General features: G+C 39.1%; 1 protein-coding gene across 2 annotated transcripts in view; it reads right to left on the minus strand.

Moving 5' to 3' along the window:
* The window catches only part of LOC143293823 (grancalcin-like), a 55,354-nt gene extending 40,231 nt beyond the window's left edge, over positions 1 to 15,123 (minus strand). The window contains exons 1-3 of one of the 2 annotated variants that reach the window (XM_076605091.1): positions 14,941 to 15,123; positions 4,413 to 4,640; positions 2,289 to 2,363 (exon numbers count right to left, since the gene is read on the minus strand). In XM_076605091.1, coding sequence (XP_076461206.1) covers positions 2,289 to 2,363; positions 4,413 to 4,625 — 288 coding nt within the window. In that variant the 5' untranslated portion in view covers positions 4,626 to 4,640; positions 14,941 to 15,123. The remainder of the gene's footprint in view (positions 1 to 2,288; positions 2,364 to 4,412; positions 4,641 to 14,940) is intronic. The other variant, XM_076605090.1, reaches the window with a different exon arrangement.
* Between the last annotated feature and the right edge of the window lie 1,498 nt (positions 15,124 to 16,621).

Genomic DNA, 16,621 nt, shown 5'->3' on the forward strand with positions numbered 1-16,621 from the left:
ATTGACAAAGTATTTCCAGAGAAAATGGCAATGTTAAAGTTTACCATGGACACACAGACATACACCCACCCACCCACCCACCCACACACACACACAGAGACAACCAAACACCTGGTTATAACATAGACTCACTTTGTTTACACAAGTGAGTCAAAAAAAAAGCAAAAGAGTTTAGCCAGTGTGTGTGTGATGTGGCTTAATTGTGTTTGAAGCTAATGACTGAGAGAAAAGTGGTAAAAGTATAAAATATAGCCACTGTTTGACTAAATGAAATACTGGTTTGGGGAATTAGGGTATCCCACACCCCCTTTACTATTTGCTACAGGTATTATGGTATGATGCTTGGATATCATGTTTGGGTTTACATGGTGTTGTATCTTGGCTTACATAAATGATTATGTTCAGTGACATGTCAGTGGTGTGTCAATTATTGACATACTGTGGGAACACTGTTAGCATTAAGTCACAAAGAAGCACAGAGATGATGTGTGTGTGTAGTATCTGTGCAGAATGTTTTGGTTAACTACTCTTGGAGTTATTTTGAGGTTTGATCTACTTATTTTGTATGATAGGTGGTGACGGTTATATTCAAGGTGAACAAATTTACAGGCTAACATTGTGTCATGCTTTTCCATGTGTGTGCACATGGAATGTAATATAGCTTAGGGAATATGTTTGACTTGTTGGTAGTTGTAATTATTGTGTGCTGTAGTCATGTTTTATGTGCCAGCAGGATAACACATAGCTGTATGTGTTTAATAAGATTTGAGACCACCGAGAGGCAGTCCTATGCTGGTGGACACAGGTTGCTAAATATTTACCAGAGACAATTTACTTGGTACTATGATTACCAGTTAGACAGATGCTTTGTAGAGACAAAGGAAGATTTTAAAGTTTGGTCTTTTGGAAACGGTGATTATCAAATGGGGTTTAACAGGAGTTGAACACTGGGAGTTTGTAATTGTCAGCCACAAATTTGGTGTGCATTATCTTATGTCACTGATTGTTGGTGGTAAGCAGTGGAGCTTGTTTTACTTTTTTTTTCTTTTTTTTTTTTTGCTTTTGCATACATCTCTTTGAGAAGAGAGAGGTTATTTGTGGTGGTGTTTAATTTGTCCAGACAACATATTGATGTTTCTTTTAGATCAGCCTTTAATGGCAATGATGTCTAGTATATGCTTTGGTATTGTTTTTGACATGGGTTTTGGTATTATGTGTGTCCCAGGTGTTCTGCTAAGTTAGGATGTGCTGCTTTAGTTAAGGAAAACAACATCTCAATTCATCTTAGTAAAAGACCCTGTTTGTGGTATGAAGAGAGAGTGAAGTGTGTGCACCTGTCCTCTGCTGGTGATCATACCCCTACCTACCCTAACCCCCCACACACACCCCACCACCCCCACATACACACCATCACCCCTTTCTTCTTCTTTAACAACTCCAATTTTCCCCACTCCACCCAGGTGCCAATGGGTACCTGACTTCAGTCAGGGATGGTGAAAAGCAGCAGAAGGAGAGTGTTGGGCCTCACCTTCCTATGTCAAGCTTCAGACACAGTGGATACCAGCCCTGATGGCCACAAAAGTCTTTGCAACATTTTTAATACTAGTATAAAAACCAGTCAGACTGCCTGCACTGGAATAATTACTGCCACTGTTATTAACCTCTACCCCACCCCATTTTAACTGGCAGATGACATAATAAATGATATAACAATCCACCAGGTGAACATGTCTTTGGATTTCCATGGGTCATTTTCATTCATAGTGTATCACTGACACATTCCCAAAATTAAAGTGGAGTGATGGCCTGAAGTGGAGTGATGGCCTAGAGGTAACGCGTCCGCCTAGGATGTGAGAGAATCTGAGCGTGCTTGTTCGAATCACGGCTCACCCACTGATAATTTCTCCCCTTCCACTATACCTTGAGTGGTGGTCTGGACGCTAGTCATTCGGATGAGATGATTAAACCGAGGTCCCGTGTGCAGCATGCACTTTGTGCACGTAAAAGAACCCACAGCAACAGAAGGGTTGTTCCTGGCAAAATTCTGTAGAAAAATCCACTTCAATAGGAAAAACAAATAAAACTGCATGCAGGAAATTAAAAAAGGGCGGCGTTGTAGTGTAGCGAGGCACTCTCCCTGGGGAGAGCCGCCCAAATTTCACACAGAGAAATCTGTTGTGATAAAAAGAAATACAAATACAAACACAAATTAACCCTACAATATACACACATGGTCATACAAACACACACACCATCAAACCATTTTCACAGTATATGACATATCTTACTCTGTTTTCTGGGTTTTCTGTCATGATGCCATGGAATACAGCTTCCAGATCTCCTGGTGATTGAAAGCTGAAGGCCTAGAAATTAGACAAAAATATATATGTTCAAGTATATGTAAAAAAATCCTCAATTACACACACACACACACACACACACACACACACACGCACCCATACACACATGCACATATGCACACATATGCACACACACACACAAACACACATGCACATATGCATGCACACATAAACATATGCACACACAAACACACATACACATATGCACACACACATGCACACACACATACACATATGCACACACACACACACACACACACACACACACACACACACACACACACACACATGGAGACAGAAAAAAGAGACAGACTGGGTGAGAATGAGAGATGATGAGAAAAATGAAATGAAGCTGATTGCCAATAAGCTGTGCAGCCCATTTAGCACATCAGTACTATGTTCAATAATAACAATAATAATGAAACACTTTTTATTTACAGTTTATAATAAAATGTGATCTCATAACATCAATACTATGGCAAAGAATTTGTTTGGGTCTAATATATCACATGAATGTAAGCATTATAAAGATCACTTCAGCAGTGTTCTCTATCAATATCAGATCAATTCAGAAAATGTCACTCCAGGTAAAAGAGGCTGAGGCCATTTAAAAGAATGCACCTTGTGAAGAACACTTACTTGATTTTCTGGTGTTGTGGGTTCACTTTTCATTCTGCTAGCTGGTCAGTTTTATACAATGTTCACCGAGAATGATTCTGTCTCCTTGCGTAATTTAATCAACTAGTACAAACAGTCCTCAGCTGAACACAAATTACCTCCTTGTACATGTTCCACAACAACATAATCCAACTTGCTAAGAAACACATTCTCTTTTTACAGCTGAACAATCACAACTTTCCTAAATGCTTTGTTTCTATCCAGTGAGCAATCAGTCAACATGATGACTTAGCTCCTAACATATGAGTTGACTATGTTGTCAATTGCAGAACCAATTATATGTCAGACTGTTGGAAATCCATACTGATATTGTGTTCTGAAATGGCAGAGGGTTGATAGGCATCTTGTGCATACAATACACCTGTCCTTTCTTCATCAGACTCACCATCATTTAATTAATTTTTTTTTTAATGGCATGCAGGCATGGTGTGTTCTGCAGTTTACTCATGCACACTTTGTTGCCCTGTACAGCAGTGTCAGACACAGATAACTCCAAACAAAATGTCAGTCACTGATTCAGATTGCTAAATGTAGTCAACAAAACAAAGACAGACACACACTTTCAGCAAACTGCCTTTCAACAAAGACAATATTACATTCTAAAAATGACATTTAAAGCTGAATCTGCACTTGTACTTTTTAATTCTTAACTACTTCCCAAACACTTTGAATTTGCTTGCGTTCAGATCTAAAGCACTTTGACAGCAGTTAACAAACTAAAAAGAGAAAAGAAAGAAAATAATCTAAAAGTGTAAATTTCACTTACTGTAATCCTGGTCTCTTTGCTTGAGAAAGGCAAGACTGAAAAAAAATGTACTTATCCTTGTTTTGCCGTTAAAATAAATTTCAGTATTTAAGACGTCACCTTCATTCAGTACTGTCATTTCATTTGTCTGCCGTATATACACTTCTGTTACAAGTGTTCTGCCTTTGTAAGTTTGTTTCACTTTGTTCATACAAAAATATTTTTGAAAGATAATACCTGATAACAAACACCAGAAAATAATAGCAGAACAACTATAATCTGTTTCCAGTCACAGGTAACTTTGATAATAATTTGAATTACACCTATTAATAAAAAGCTACAAGGTCAGTATCAATACTGAGATACAACTCTGACAAACATTTCTGAAGGGACTTTGTTTACACTCTGTTTCTTTCTTTGTCTTTTCTTCCTCTCTCTCTCTTTTTATTATTTTTTCATAAAGAAAATATGCATCTATACACTAAATAAATAATCTAAGGCTGACATTTATACATCACTATTCTTCAGGCTTGCGTATTATCAGCTCTATCAACTCTCATTTTCTCTATTTAACTTCTGCCTTCTCTAGCTCTGCTATCCTTCTGAATATGAATGAAATCACTTCTCACCTGCCAGGCATTGACAGAGAAGACACTGTTATTGAAAAACTGCCCATATTGCCCATAATGCTGACTCTGCTGATGGTAGTGCTGATAATGCTGATTTCGCTGCTGCTGATACATGGCCATATGCTGCTGTGCTTGATGTTGCTGCATTGCAAACTGATGCTGTTGTGCCCCTGGGAAGCCCTGCTGTCCCATTGGATAGCTTGATCCATACATTTTTGACAGATGATTCTGACACAGACATAAGAAAAAAAGAAGTTATGATTTAAAGTAGCAGATGGCTTCATTTCAATAATCATGTAAATTAAATTTTAAAAAGTATGAATATTTGCAAAACTTTGCAACACTATATGCACCTAAGTTTGTTCCAGCATGTTATTTTAACATTGTAATCAATCCTGTACACAACAGTATATCATACACTTTACACTTTATTTGTTAACACTAGGCCGGCAAAACAAACTAATAGTACCCCTAGCCAAATCTAAGATCTCTCTAGAAAGTCAGGAATTAATGGGATATTGCTGGATAAAAATACATTTCTTAGAGTAAAGAATAAAATGCCCATCAAAACAGCTGGCAATAACTTAAGATTTTTTTTGTTTTTTGCTGCTCCGTCAACTGCACCATTTCAGTGGCATTGCTTCCACGCTGCTCATCCCGAGTCTCCCATACACAGCCACACTCGAATTTGTCTGTCACACTCCCAGCATCGACAGTCCACAGGGAACTATCGATGTTAGGTCACCAGGAGGCCACACACCATGCATGTACCAGAGGAGACCCTGCACTGCTGCTGAGTCGCTTTGGTGATGTTCAGTGGTGCCTGTTCTGATTTAACGTACTTAGGACACCACCTACTAAGCCCCCTACTAATGACAATAATGGCTTAGTCGTGGAGCCAGACTGAATGAGCGTCCCTCCCAGATGGAGACCACCACCACGTCCCTCCAACAACAGTCCCCCATGAATCTGCCGACACTGAAGACATTGACAGTACTCACCCCAAGCATGGTAGTGGAAGGGTAACGAAACTGAGGTCACCATGAGAGCAGGGCATGAAAGGCCACAGACTTTGGGACTGTTTTGTTTATATTGATGATAATGAAGGAGGAGGAAGAGGAGGATGACGATGTTGCTATGGAGGTCCATTTTGGTTTCGGACTACACGACAAGGCTGTACTCTACGCTTCCTGTTATAATGATATCCTGGCGTCAACCAGGCCCGAGAGATACAGACACTTGCAGTGTTGGTCAGGTAATTAGAGCAACACACCCAAAGATGCATCTGTGAAGTGGATGATACTTGACTGTGTGGTCTCAGTCTCCCCATTTAAGCCCATAGCACACTCAACTCTGGGTAGGAGCCGGCCACGGGCCGAAAAACCCACCTCAACTGGGATTTGAACCCACATCCTCCCAGCCGTCAGTCTGTGACTCTAACCACTTCGCCACAGCGGCTAGTATAACTTAAGATTTAATACAGAACTATTTTCCAGTCAAAATCAAGACTCTAGTTCCAGCTTCATAACCACTCCTGCTAATTTAGCTGAAACAACCAGCTGCTGTGGTGTAGCCAAGTACCATTCACTTCATGGACGTGTCTTTTGGTGAGCTGCTCAAATTTCCTGACCAACACTGCAAGTGTCTGTATCTCTCAGGGCTGGTTAACGACAGGCTATCATTATGAATGGAAGCATAAAGTACAGCCATGTCACATAGTCCCAAACCTAAAATGGACCTCCATAACAACACCATCATCATCCTTAATCACCAATAAAAACAAAATTTCCCAAAATGCTGTGGCCTTTCATGCCCTGTTCTTATGGTGACCTCAATTCCAATCCCCATCCACTTCCATGCCTGGGGTGAATCCTCTCAAGGTCTTTGGTGTTGACAGATTCATGTGGGACTGTAGCCGGAGGGGCATGTTGGCAGTCTCCACTCTGGCTCGCTCAGTCTGGCTCCGCGACTAAACTTTTAGCAAGGGGCTAAGTGGGTGGTGTCCTAAGAATATTAAACCAGAACAGACACTACTGAACACCACTGAATGGCTCTGCAGCAGTGCAGGGTCTCCTCTGATATGTGGACTCCTGGCAGCCTAACAACAGTTCCCTGTGCACTGCTGATGTTGGGGCTGCAACAGACGAACCAGGGTGTTGCTGTGTGAAGGGGACCATGATTGAGCAGCGTGGGAGTAATGCCACTGAAATGGTGCTGATAATGGGACAGCAAAAAACAAGAAAAAACAAAACAAAAACAAAACTAAAACATATTTTATTTTTGAACTCCGTATTTCTGTTTCTTTTCTTTTAACTCCATGTTCTTGTTTATTCATATTCATGTTTTTAAAGTCTGCATTTTTGTTTAGTTCTGGAATCGTTCTGTGTTTTGTTTTGTTGCCTACGAACTCCCCCAAGGGGGTTGGTGGAATGGTGATGTGGTGGACAACAGAAACGTAGGGTAGGTAGGTACAGGACAAGACAGGTGAAGGCACACTGTCCATCTCCACTTACCACAAGCAGATCATTTTGAGTGTTTTTTGGCTACGTGTGTAAATACAGGGAGCCTATATGTTATAACCATGATTCAGTTGTCTGTGTGCCTGTGTGTCTGTGTATGTATGTGTATGTGTGTGCGTCTGTGGTAAACGTTACCAATTATTCATTTTGGTTGGAAATACTTGGTCAATATTGGAATTGGAATAAACATAGAGGAAACAGAAGGCAAAGCCTTCTCTGCATATATGTGATTCCTGCTGAATAACAACAACAATACTGAAAATGCCAATGGTGGAGAGGGGTAGGTAAGATATGGAGGTGGGGATTACCAGTACACTGCTCATCATCAGAAACTAGTGTTTGTCAAACTGAAAATTGTGTGCTGCAAATGGAGCAATTATGTCTTAAACACACCACAGTAACTGGCATTTCTTTGTTTCATGAACATGACATGGATCTATCAAAACATTTTCAGGTGCAAGATACTGAATAATGACTCCAGACAAGTTCAATTCTTCCAGTAAATAATGATCCATTGATTAGCAGATCACACAATGTTCTCCCACTCTAAACAGTGCAGAAGGAAGGATTGATCAATACCTGCCTCTCTGATTAAAGACACCATTAAAAAAAGAAAAAAAGAAAAAAAAAGGCTGCTCATTGTCAGAATTTATTAAATTGCAGGGTCATCTTCAAAATCTATCAATGTTTTTCTCTCTAATTAAGTGCAGAATTTGAGGAAGCAAGTCTTGTATATAATGGTAATAACAAATTATATTTCATATTGTGCAACATTTTTTGCACATATGTGTAAAGTGGTGCTGATTTAACAGTAATAATAATGACACTACTACTATTTCTAGTACTACTACTAATAATAATGTGCATTATACAGCACCCTTTCTCTCTAAGAGCTCAGGGCAGTTTACATGAAAGAAAAAGTAACAGATTACATAAACTCCTGCTGACCACACTTTCTCTTTCTCTCTCTCTCTCTCCTCCAACTCCCTTGGCCCGTGTTCTTCTCCCCCACCCCCTCCTCATTCCTCATACCTGCAAAGTGAGTTTGCAGGCATGGGGTGGTGTTGGAGACTTACGGAACCATGAGTGCTCACAGACAGGTTGTGAAAAGATGGTTTTTCAGATGAATGGATATGATGTGAAAGGTTGTTCCAGATATGAGAGCAGCAAAGAGGAATTAATAATAATAATAATAATTATATTTATATAGTGCTGAATCTTGTGCAGAGACAAATCAAAGTGCTTTCGCACCAGTCATTCACACACATGCATAACTCTAAAACTGGAAATACTGAAGACAAGGAAGAGGCAAGGAAGGGAGGCTATTTTGGGAAGAGGTGGGTTTTAAGACCAGACTTGAAAGAGCTGAGTGCAGAGACCTGACAAAGAGAAAGAGGAAGTTCATTCCAATTGCAAGGTCCAGAGACAGAGAAAGAACCATAGGTTCTTGTATTGATACAAAGAACTTTCTGAAGGTAACAGAAGAAAGGTTCTTGTATTGACACAAGGAACTTTCAGAAGGTAACAGAGGAAGAGCAAAGTGTGTAAATACTGATGAGGTCAAAAAGATAAGTAGTTCCAATGCAGTAGAAAGCAATTTTGCATTTAATTCTTGCCTCTATGGGGAGCCAGTGCATAGCATGGAGGTGAGGAGAAATGTGATCAGTTCAAGTGACTCTGAGAGTCAGACAGGCAGAATAATCTTTAAGTTTTTGATTTTGCTGAAGAAGATGATGGGGACAACCTGTGACAAGAGAATTACAGTAGTTGATTCTTGAGAGAACAAAGTAAAAATAAGTGATTTTGTAGTTTCAACAGAAAGGTACTGATGAATAGAGTTAATCCATCATGGTTCATGATTGGCAACTGATATCAGACTGACCACATAAGTGCACATATTGAGGTCTCAGTCAAGAATGACAACAAAGTTCCTTGCTGATTTAGAAAACAGAACTGTGGCGGCACCAACCACAAGAGAGTCAGGGAAAGAGGCAGATATGGACATCCTTGAAGAGGAAATAATCACAGCTCTATGTTTTGTCATCATTTATCTTGATTTGGTTGAATGTCATCCTTGATATAACATCAAGAATGCAGTCATGCACAGACTGAATGTAAGTATTTGGCTCGGTTCTGCCATCTTCTGTGGTTGAGTTTCATCATCAAAAGAGTGGTGAAGATGACCAGATATGACATCAGAAAGAGGAGTGGTATACAGAACAAACAGAACAGGGCCTAGGACAGAGCCTTGTGACACACTGTAGGTGATCAGGGTTGGATCAGATTGAAATTTGTTAAAAGAGACAATCTCAAAACAGTTGGACAGGTAGGGAGAAAACCAATCCCAGATACATGTTCAGTTTGTCAAGGAGTTTATTGTGTCAAACACAGCTGGCAGATCAAGCAATATAAAACACAGTTTGCCATCATCAATAGACAATAAAAGGTCTTTCGGCGCTATTAACAAATCAGTTTAAGTGCTGTGGGCAGATCTATCTGCTGACTTGAAAGAAGAGAATAGGTTGTTTGATGCTAAATGGTCTGAAAGGTGGGATAGAACTTTTTTCTCTCAATAATTCCGGACACAAAACTAGGCCAAATGGTTAGAGCACTGGATTCTTGCCCAAGTTTCCTGAGTTCTGTCCCTGGTTTCTGTGCACATGGTGGGTGAAGGGTGCATGGAGATTTTTCTGATTTCCCAGGTCAACACCTACTAGTGCCTGAACCCCCTTCGTTTGGACATGCATGCAACAGATCAGATACACACATTAAATATCCTGTAATTCATGTCAGTGTTCAGCGGGTTATGGAAACACAAAAATACCCAGCATGCATCAACCAAGACTGATTCATCAGTAAGTTGATGTTAGTCATGACAGAAGAAGAAGAGGATGGGATACAGGACAAAACTTCTGGAGTCATTGTGATCTAGAGTGGCTTTCCTTGACTGAGGCTAAACAAGTGCAGTTTTGTATACAGTAGGGAAGGCACCAGAAATTAAAGAATCATTTACAGTTTTTGTTAGAGCAGGCAGAACAACACCCCAACACTCATTCACTATTGGTGTTGGTCACATACCTTTGAAGCAATTTTTTTTCTCCACATAACAAATACATCTTTCTCTGATACCAATGCGCAACAAAAGGAACACTCTGAAATTCATTTCCCAAGGGTTGGACACAACTGACTGTGAATCAAATTCATTCTTAACAATATCTGAGTAGAACAAAAAAATCAGAGAAGACAGATTTATTGAGATTTTGGATCGAGAAGAAATCGTACCTACCTGGAAGATGTACAACTATTACTATAGCTGATTAAATGACTAAAGTCAAATTTATGGTACATTGAGATTTGGACTTTTTTTTTTATAATTTTTTTTTTATAATAATTTGCCACAAGATGTTGTCTCCGCAGGAACAGTGAAAACTTTTAAAAATCGTGTTGACACTTACTTTTAAAAATTGAAATACAAAACTCATTTAAATGTTCGTTTATTTATTTATAGTCTGTTCATCTAAGATGATGATATTCGACTGAAAATAAACGATATTATTATCATCATTTGGATTATTATCATTTCTATCATAATGATAATTGCTATTATTAATTAGAAATCGACATTTCTGTATATTCGAATGAAAAGGGAGGAGGTGGGGGGTTCAGGGGGGGGGGGGGGGGGGGGGGGGGGCAAGGAGGAGGGGACTAAGAAAGGAAGAGACAAATGGACAGACAGACAGAGAGAACAGAATGTGGAAAAGATTGAGTACAAAATCTAAACTGATGGAGAGGGTCAGTGGCAGTGATTGGAGAAAGAAAAAACATAATATTGGAAGGGTGTGTGTGAGAGGCGAGACGAGGGAGGCGGGATTAGGACCAAAAAATTATCAATAATGAAATATTGTATGCACTACTTCTGTAGATTATGATTTGAAAAGGGGTTCGTGTGGGGACCTACAATAAACAACCAACTGGACTATTTAACACATAGCTAGCTAACTTTAATAAAGAACAGTTTGAAATATATAACTTTTTCGAAAAAATGTAAACATTTGAAACTGGTAACACGCAATTTCTGGAGGCAAAAAAGGTTTCATTACTAAACAGCGGGTTAAAACGTGGTCTACCATTAAACGTCCCTTGCAAATGCATTCAATATTTTCACAATATTTTGTGTATGGGGCATTTAGTAATAACCTAAATGCCATGCTCTTAACAGCCCTGCCAGTTCTTTTAGCATTTAATAAGGCAGAAGTGTTAACTTCTAAAGACATAAAGGAATTCTGCATATTTCTTTCAACAATATTACACATTTCAGATGATGATAAACGATGAGGAAGTTCAATTGCGTTTAAAGTGTTTTTAGCTCCAAGCTTTGCAAGATGATCTGCACGTTCATTGGAAAAAAGCGCACAGTGCGAGGGAATCCAGCATATTTCAATATTAGTTCCTCTCATGTGAATACAGTGAATCAAAAATCTTATTTCAAAAATGATGTTATAATTAATGTTTGTAAACCTGATTTGATAGACTGCAGAACTTATTTTGAACTGACACAAAATAAAACATTAATCAAGTTTAGGGGTAGATCAATTAGATATGTTAATGCCAAACGGACGGCAATTAATTCAGCTGTAAAGATTGAGAAGCCCTTTCCAATATGATATGACTTTTCAATTTTCAAAGCAGGAATTGCATATCCAGAACCAGCAAACTGATTTTCTAGATCAGAACCGTCTGTATATATTTTTAAGTGGTGGGAATATGTTTCAGACAAGTGTGATTTGACTCGAGAAGCCAGTATATTGGGATTTTCATCTTTCTTAATGTCACAATATTGAATATCAAAAGCTGCTCCCATTAATTCCCATAATGGAACTGGTGAAGTGCTCATAATCGGAGCAACATTTTGTGGATCAACATTTGATTGATTAATAGTATCTGACACGTATGTAGAAATAGTTTCTAGATTTCTGTTCTGTTTCACTCGTTTCGAAAAAAAGTTTGTCAGACCGTATATTAATCTCAGTTTTGACAGAATTTTATGTAGCATTTGCTCTAATTACATATTTTGCCGATGCTAGCTTTCTTAATTCATTAAGAGGTAGTATTCCTGCAGCTCTATACGACTGTAATGTGTTCGTATGAAACGGAACACCTAGGGCCAGCTTTATAGCTTTGCTATTTTTTTAAGGAAAGCATTCGGAGCAGAGAAAAATATCTCCTGTCCATACGTCAATCTAGATCTTACCAGTGCAGTAGCGAGATGACTAAGTGTTTTTGAATCTTGACCCCAAGGCTGTTTACTGATGATTTCAAGAAAATTTAAGCTTTTCATTGCTTTTGATCTCATGTTTTCTAATTGTTTCCTCCAATTTAGCTTTGGAGTAAAATAAACACCAAGGAATTTGACCTCAGATTTGTAGAAGAGTTCTCTTCCTTCAAGATGAAAAGTTGGTAATTTTTGGGGGGCAGCATCATTATTAAAAAGTATCATGTGTGTCTTTTCAGTTGAAAACTGTAATCCATTATCTTTCATATAAATGTTTAATTCATCAAGTTCTGATTGATATAAATTGTTAATGTGATTGATATAATGCAGGCCCATTTTCTTTCGCAAAGTTACGTTCATCCAAACTGCTATATCATCAGCATGCTGGGTGAGATTTATAGTTTTAGACATATATTTTGGCAAATCATACAACATTATGTTGAACAGAAGTGGGGAAATTATAGAACCTTGCGGAATACCCATATTAATTGATTTTGAAGACGACAATGATTGCCCAACTTTAGTGATGATACTTCTTTCTATCAAAAGAGATTTTATATACCTGTATACATTGCCACTTAACCCAATGTTCTGTAGCTTAAACAGTAGTCTGGCATGCCAAATGCGGTCATAAGCTTTTTGTACAGCAAAGAATGTGGCCAAAACACTCTTTCTCTTTGAAAACTGTTGTTTTATGTTTGTTGTTAGTTTTACTAGGTGATCTAAAGTAGATCTGCCCTTTCTGAATCTGGCCTGTGCAATCGGAATAATTCTATTTTTATCACAATACCTGTCAGATCGTACACAGAAAGTGTGTGTAAATGGTACATACTCTAGAGTATCTGCCTTGAAATATGGTGTCCCACAAGGGTCCGTCCTAGGTCCTGTTCTTTTCGTGCTGTATGCGGCTCCTGTGTCGGATGTCATCAGTCATCATGCGATGTCGCATGAGAGCTTTGCTGATGACACACAACTTTATCAGTCGGCTTCCATAGCTGAATTTGATGCACTGGTGACTCAAACACAGGAGTGCATTGCTGGCCTAAAGGACTGGATGACTCTCAACAAGCTGCAATTAAATGATGATAAGACTGAATTGATGATAACCTGTCCAAAGAAGTTTTGTCAACATCCTTCCTTTCCTGACTCTGTTCTGATCAATAGCACACCTGTTTCACTTTCTCCCTTTGTTCGCAGTCTTGGTGTAATCCTGGACCAGTCTCTTTCCTTCCAACAGCACATTTCGAATATCTGTAAAGTTGCCTATTTGGAACTGCGTAGAATCAGTTCTATCCGCCACTATCTCTCAACCGATGCAACCAAGACACTTGTATGCTCTCTGGTTCTCTCAAGATTGGATTACTGCAACTCTCTTTTGGCCGGCCTTCCCAAATACCTGTTAGACAGACTCCAACGAATTCAGAATAACGCTGCCAGACTCATTTGCAGAGCTTCTAAATTTGACCATGTTTCTCCTCTTCTTCAGTCTCTCCACTGGTTGCCTGTTTCTGATCGAATAGACTATAAGCTATCCACTCTGACCTTTTCTGCAGTCAACGGATCTGGCCCAAAGTATCTTTCTGAACTCATCCATATCTATACCCCGTCTCGCCAGCTCCGTTCTTCCTCTGATACTCGACTTCTCAGGATACCTCACGTCAGAAGTAAGACCTATGGACACAGATCGTTTTCTTTTCAATCGCCAAAGACGTGGAACAAGCTCCCTGATAACCTCCGTCATTCTGATTCCCTCGCATCTTTTAAATCTCGTCTCAAAACTCACCTTTTCCCTCAGCAATAAGTTCAATTGTGGCAGGTCCACAACTACATGCATGTATATGAATGTGTATTGTGTGTGCGTGTGTTTATGTAAGTTTGTGCCTGCCTATGTGTGCGTATGTGTTAGGGTAGCTGTTGGATACACATGTATGTTAAAATGTATGTATGCAGTGTGTGTGTGTGCGTGCGTGCGTGCGTGCGTGTGTGTGCGCGTGCGTGCGTGCGTGCATGTGTGTGTGTGTGTGTGTGTGGTCACATTTTGGTGTGTATATGTAACATAGATATAATGTTTTATGTTATCAAAAGCGTTTTTGTAAAGCACCTAGAGCAGATTTCTGGATAGTGTGCTATATAAGTATCCATTATTATTATTATTAATATGTTAGCCTCATCAATATAATTTTCTCCAAGATTTTTCCGACGTGCGATGTTAGGGATATGGGTCTATAACTCGATGTGTCTGATCATGGTTTAGCTGATTTAAGTATGGGAGTAATGACAGCTTTTTTTCCATATACAAGGTGTTTTGCCTGTTTCCCAACATTTCGCATATAGTGTATGAAGAAGCTTGCACCATTCTTTAGGAAGATGACTGATCATGGTGTACGAAATACCATAACCTACAGCTACTTTTTTTTTATTTCCAAATGACGCAATTGCATCTTCAACTTCTTTAGAAGTAAGTGGAGCATTTATAAATATGTCATTATTAGGAGCTGGTTCCTTATATTGTTCATTTGATTCCCTATTTTAAATATTCTTCACTCATTTGAATATTCTTCAGTAAGCATTGCGCACTATTAGATTATTAAAATCTCTCTATACGTTTATGGTGGCTCTCACTTCCCCTCATTTCAAGCGGGCAAAAGGCCTTACAGGCCTAAAGGCCTTCTTATTCATATGATATGATAAACAAAAGTTATTTTTCATTGAATGTTTGGGATAAAGATACACTTACCTGTATTTCCTTTCTTTGTGTTCAGATGTATTTAGCAATGCAACAGCACAAGACTGTTCATTTCTTTCAGAATAAATTGGTTTCGCAAGAGTCTTGAGCAATTTCTCTTCGTTCGTCAGTCCGTTGTGCAGGAACGATCCCTGTAAACATTCGTGCTGATTCCAAGGAAGCTTACGCGTTCTGCTATTTCTTTCAAAAAGAGCTACAAGCAAGGGACATAACACAGAAGTTGGCACTGGAAAAACAAAACAAAAGCACACACACACACACACACACACACACACCAACAAAATAAACACACAAAAATAACAACAACAACAAAAATCACGTTGAGCGGCGCTAAAACCGCCGAATCTGAAAACGTGAAAGCAAGTGAATTACTACATCAGGACGTTGGTTCGCCTGCCTCTCTGCTCTGCTGGTTACCATATCTGACCGGAAACACACAGAGAGAGACAACACACATAGACTGGACTCTCTCTCTCTCTCTTTCTCTCTGTGACACATCTCAACTCACTTTAATTGCACTAGTCTATATACTGATTGCTGCAAAAACGTGGTAGTTTTAAATGTTTGGGTACTATGCTGACAATCATATCTCTTATTTGTTTTTACTTTTCATCAAATTGTTATTGTTGTTGGTCTTATATTTGTTTATTCTTAGAATTATTGTCACAAGTTGCTGTTGTAATAATTATGTGTGTTATTTTTTTGTCGTTGTTATTCACTTTTTCGGATTATTGTTGATTCTATTATATATTGTGTTGTTGTTATTATTTTTGTAGGGGAGGGGGGGGGGGGGGGGGGGGGGGGGGGGGCGTGGGGGGTGAAAAGAAAAGTGAAGTAGAAGCAAAGATTGACCGATTGATCAGACTGTTTGAGAAAGTAGACTGTGAAAGGCTAGAAAGACTAGAGGAGGGGTGTAGCGGAAAGGCTCTGGAAGAGAAGATAGATGAGGTCATAGAGAAGAAGGTGACAGAACTGTGGGAAGAGAAGATAGAGAAAGAAAAAAGAGAGCTAAACTTGATTTTCACAAACGTCCCAGAAAGTAGTGGTGAGAATAGTGAGCATAGAGTGAAAGAGGACATGTCAAAGATAAAGAAAGTAGTGGGGAAGACCTGCCCTGAACTGAAAGAAGATACTGTCAAGGAACCAGTGAGACTTGGAAACTCCAACTTAGGGTCCAAACCTAGCCTTGTTAAGTTCAAAGTTAGTACGAATGAGGCAAAGAGGGAGATTCTGAGGAACGCTCGGAAACTGAACCAAGGAGTGACTGACCAGAAAGAAAGGGTATACATCAATCCAGACTATACAACATCAGAAAGAAAAGAAACAAAGAAATGAGGGAAGAACTCCGACAGAGAACAGAGAAGGGAGAGAAGGATATTGGAATCCGAGGTAGGAAGATAGTAAAAATTAATGTCCAATAGAAACCCAGGCCTGGCCAGGGAGACAAGGGAAAAATTGACTTAACCCCAAAGCACAAGACCATGTACATAGTTATTAAAAGAAGTTTGTTAATGTTAGAAAAACTGTACAGAAAGTTTCTTATTCACTTTTGTATACAAACGCTGATGGCATTCTAAACATGAACTGCTTGCTTTGATAGAAGAGAGTAAACCACATTATCATTATAGTAACAGAATCTATAGCAAAAAACAAAAAGAAGTAAACTTACAAC

This window comes from Babylonia areolata, chromosome 19 (genome assembly GCF_041734735.1).
Source record: "Babylonia areolata isolate BAREFJ2019XMU chromosome 19, ASM4173473v1, whole genome shotgun sequence".
In the NCBI taxonomy this organism is placed as follows: Eukaryota; Metazoa; Mollusca; class Gastropoda; order Neogastropoda; family Buccinidae; genus Babylonia; species Babylonia areolata.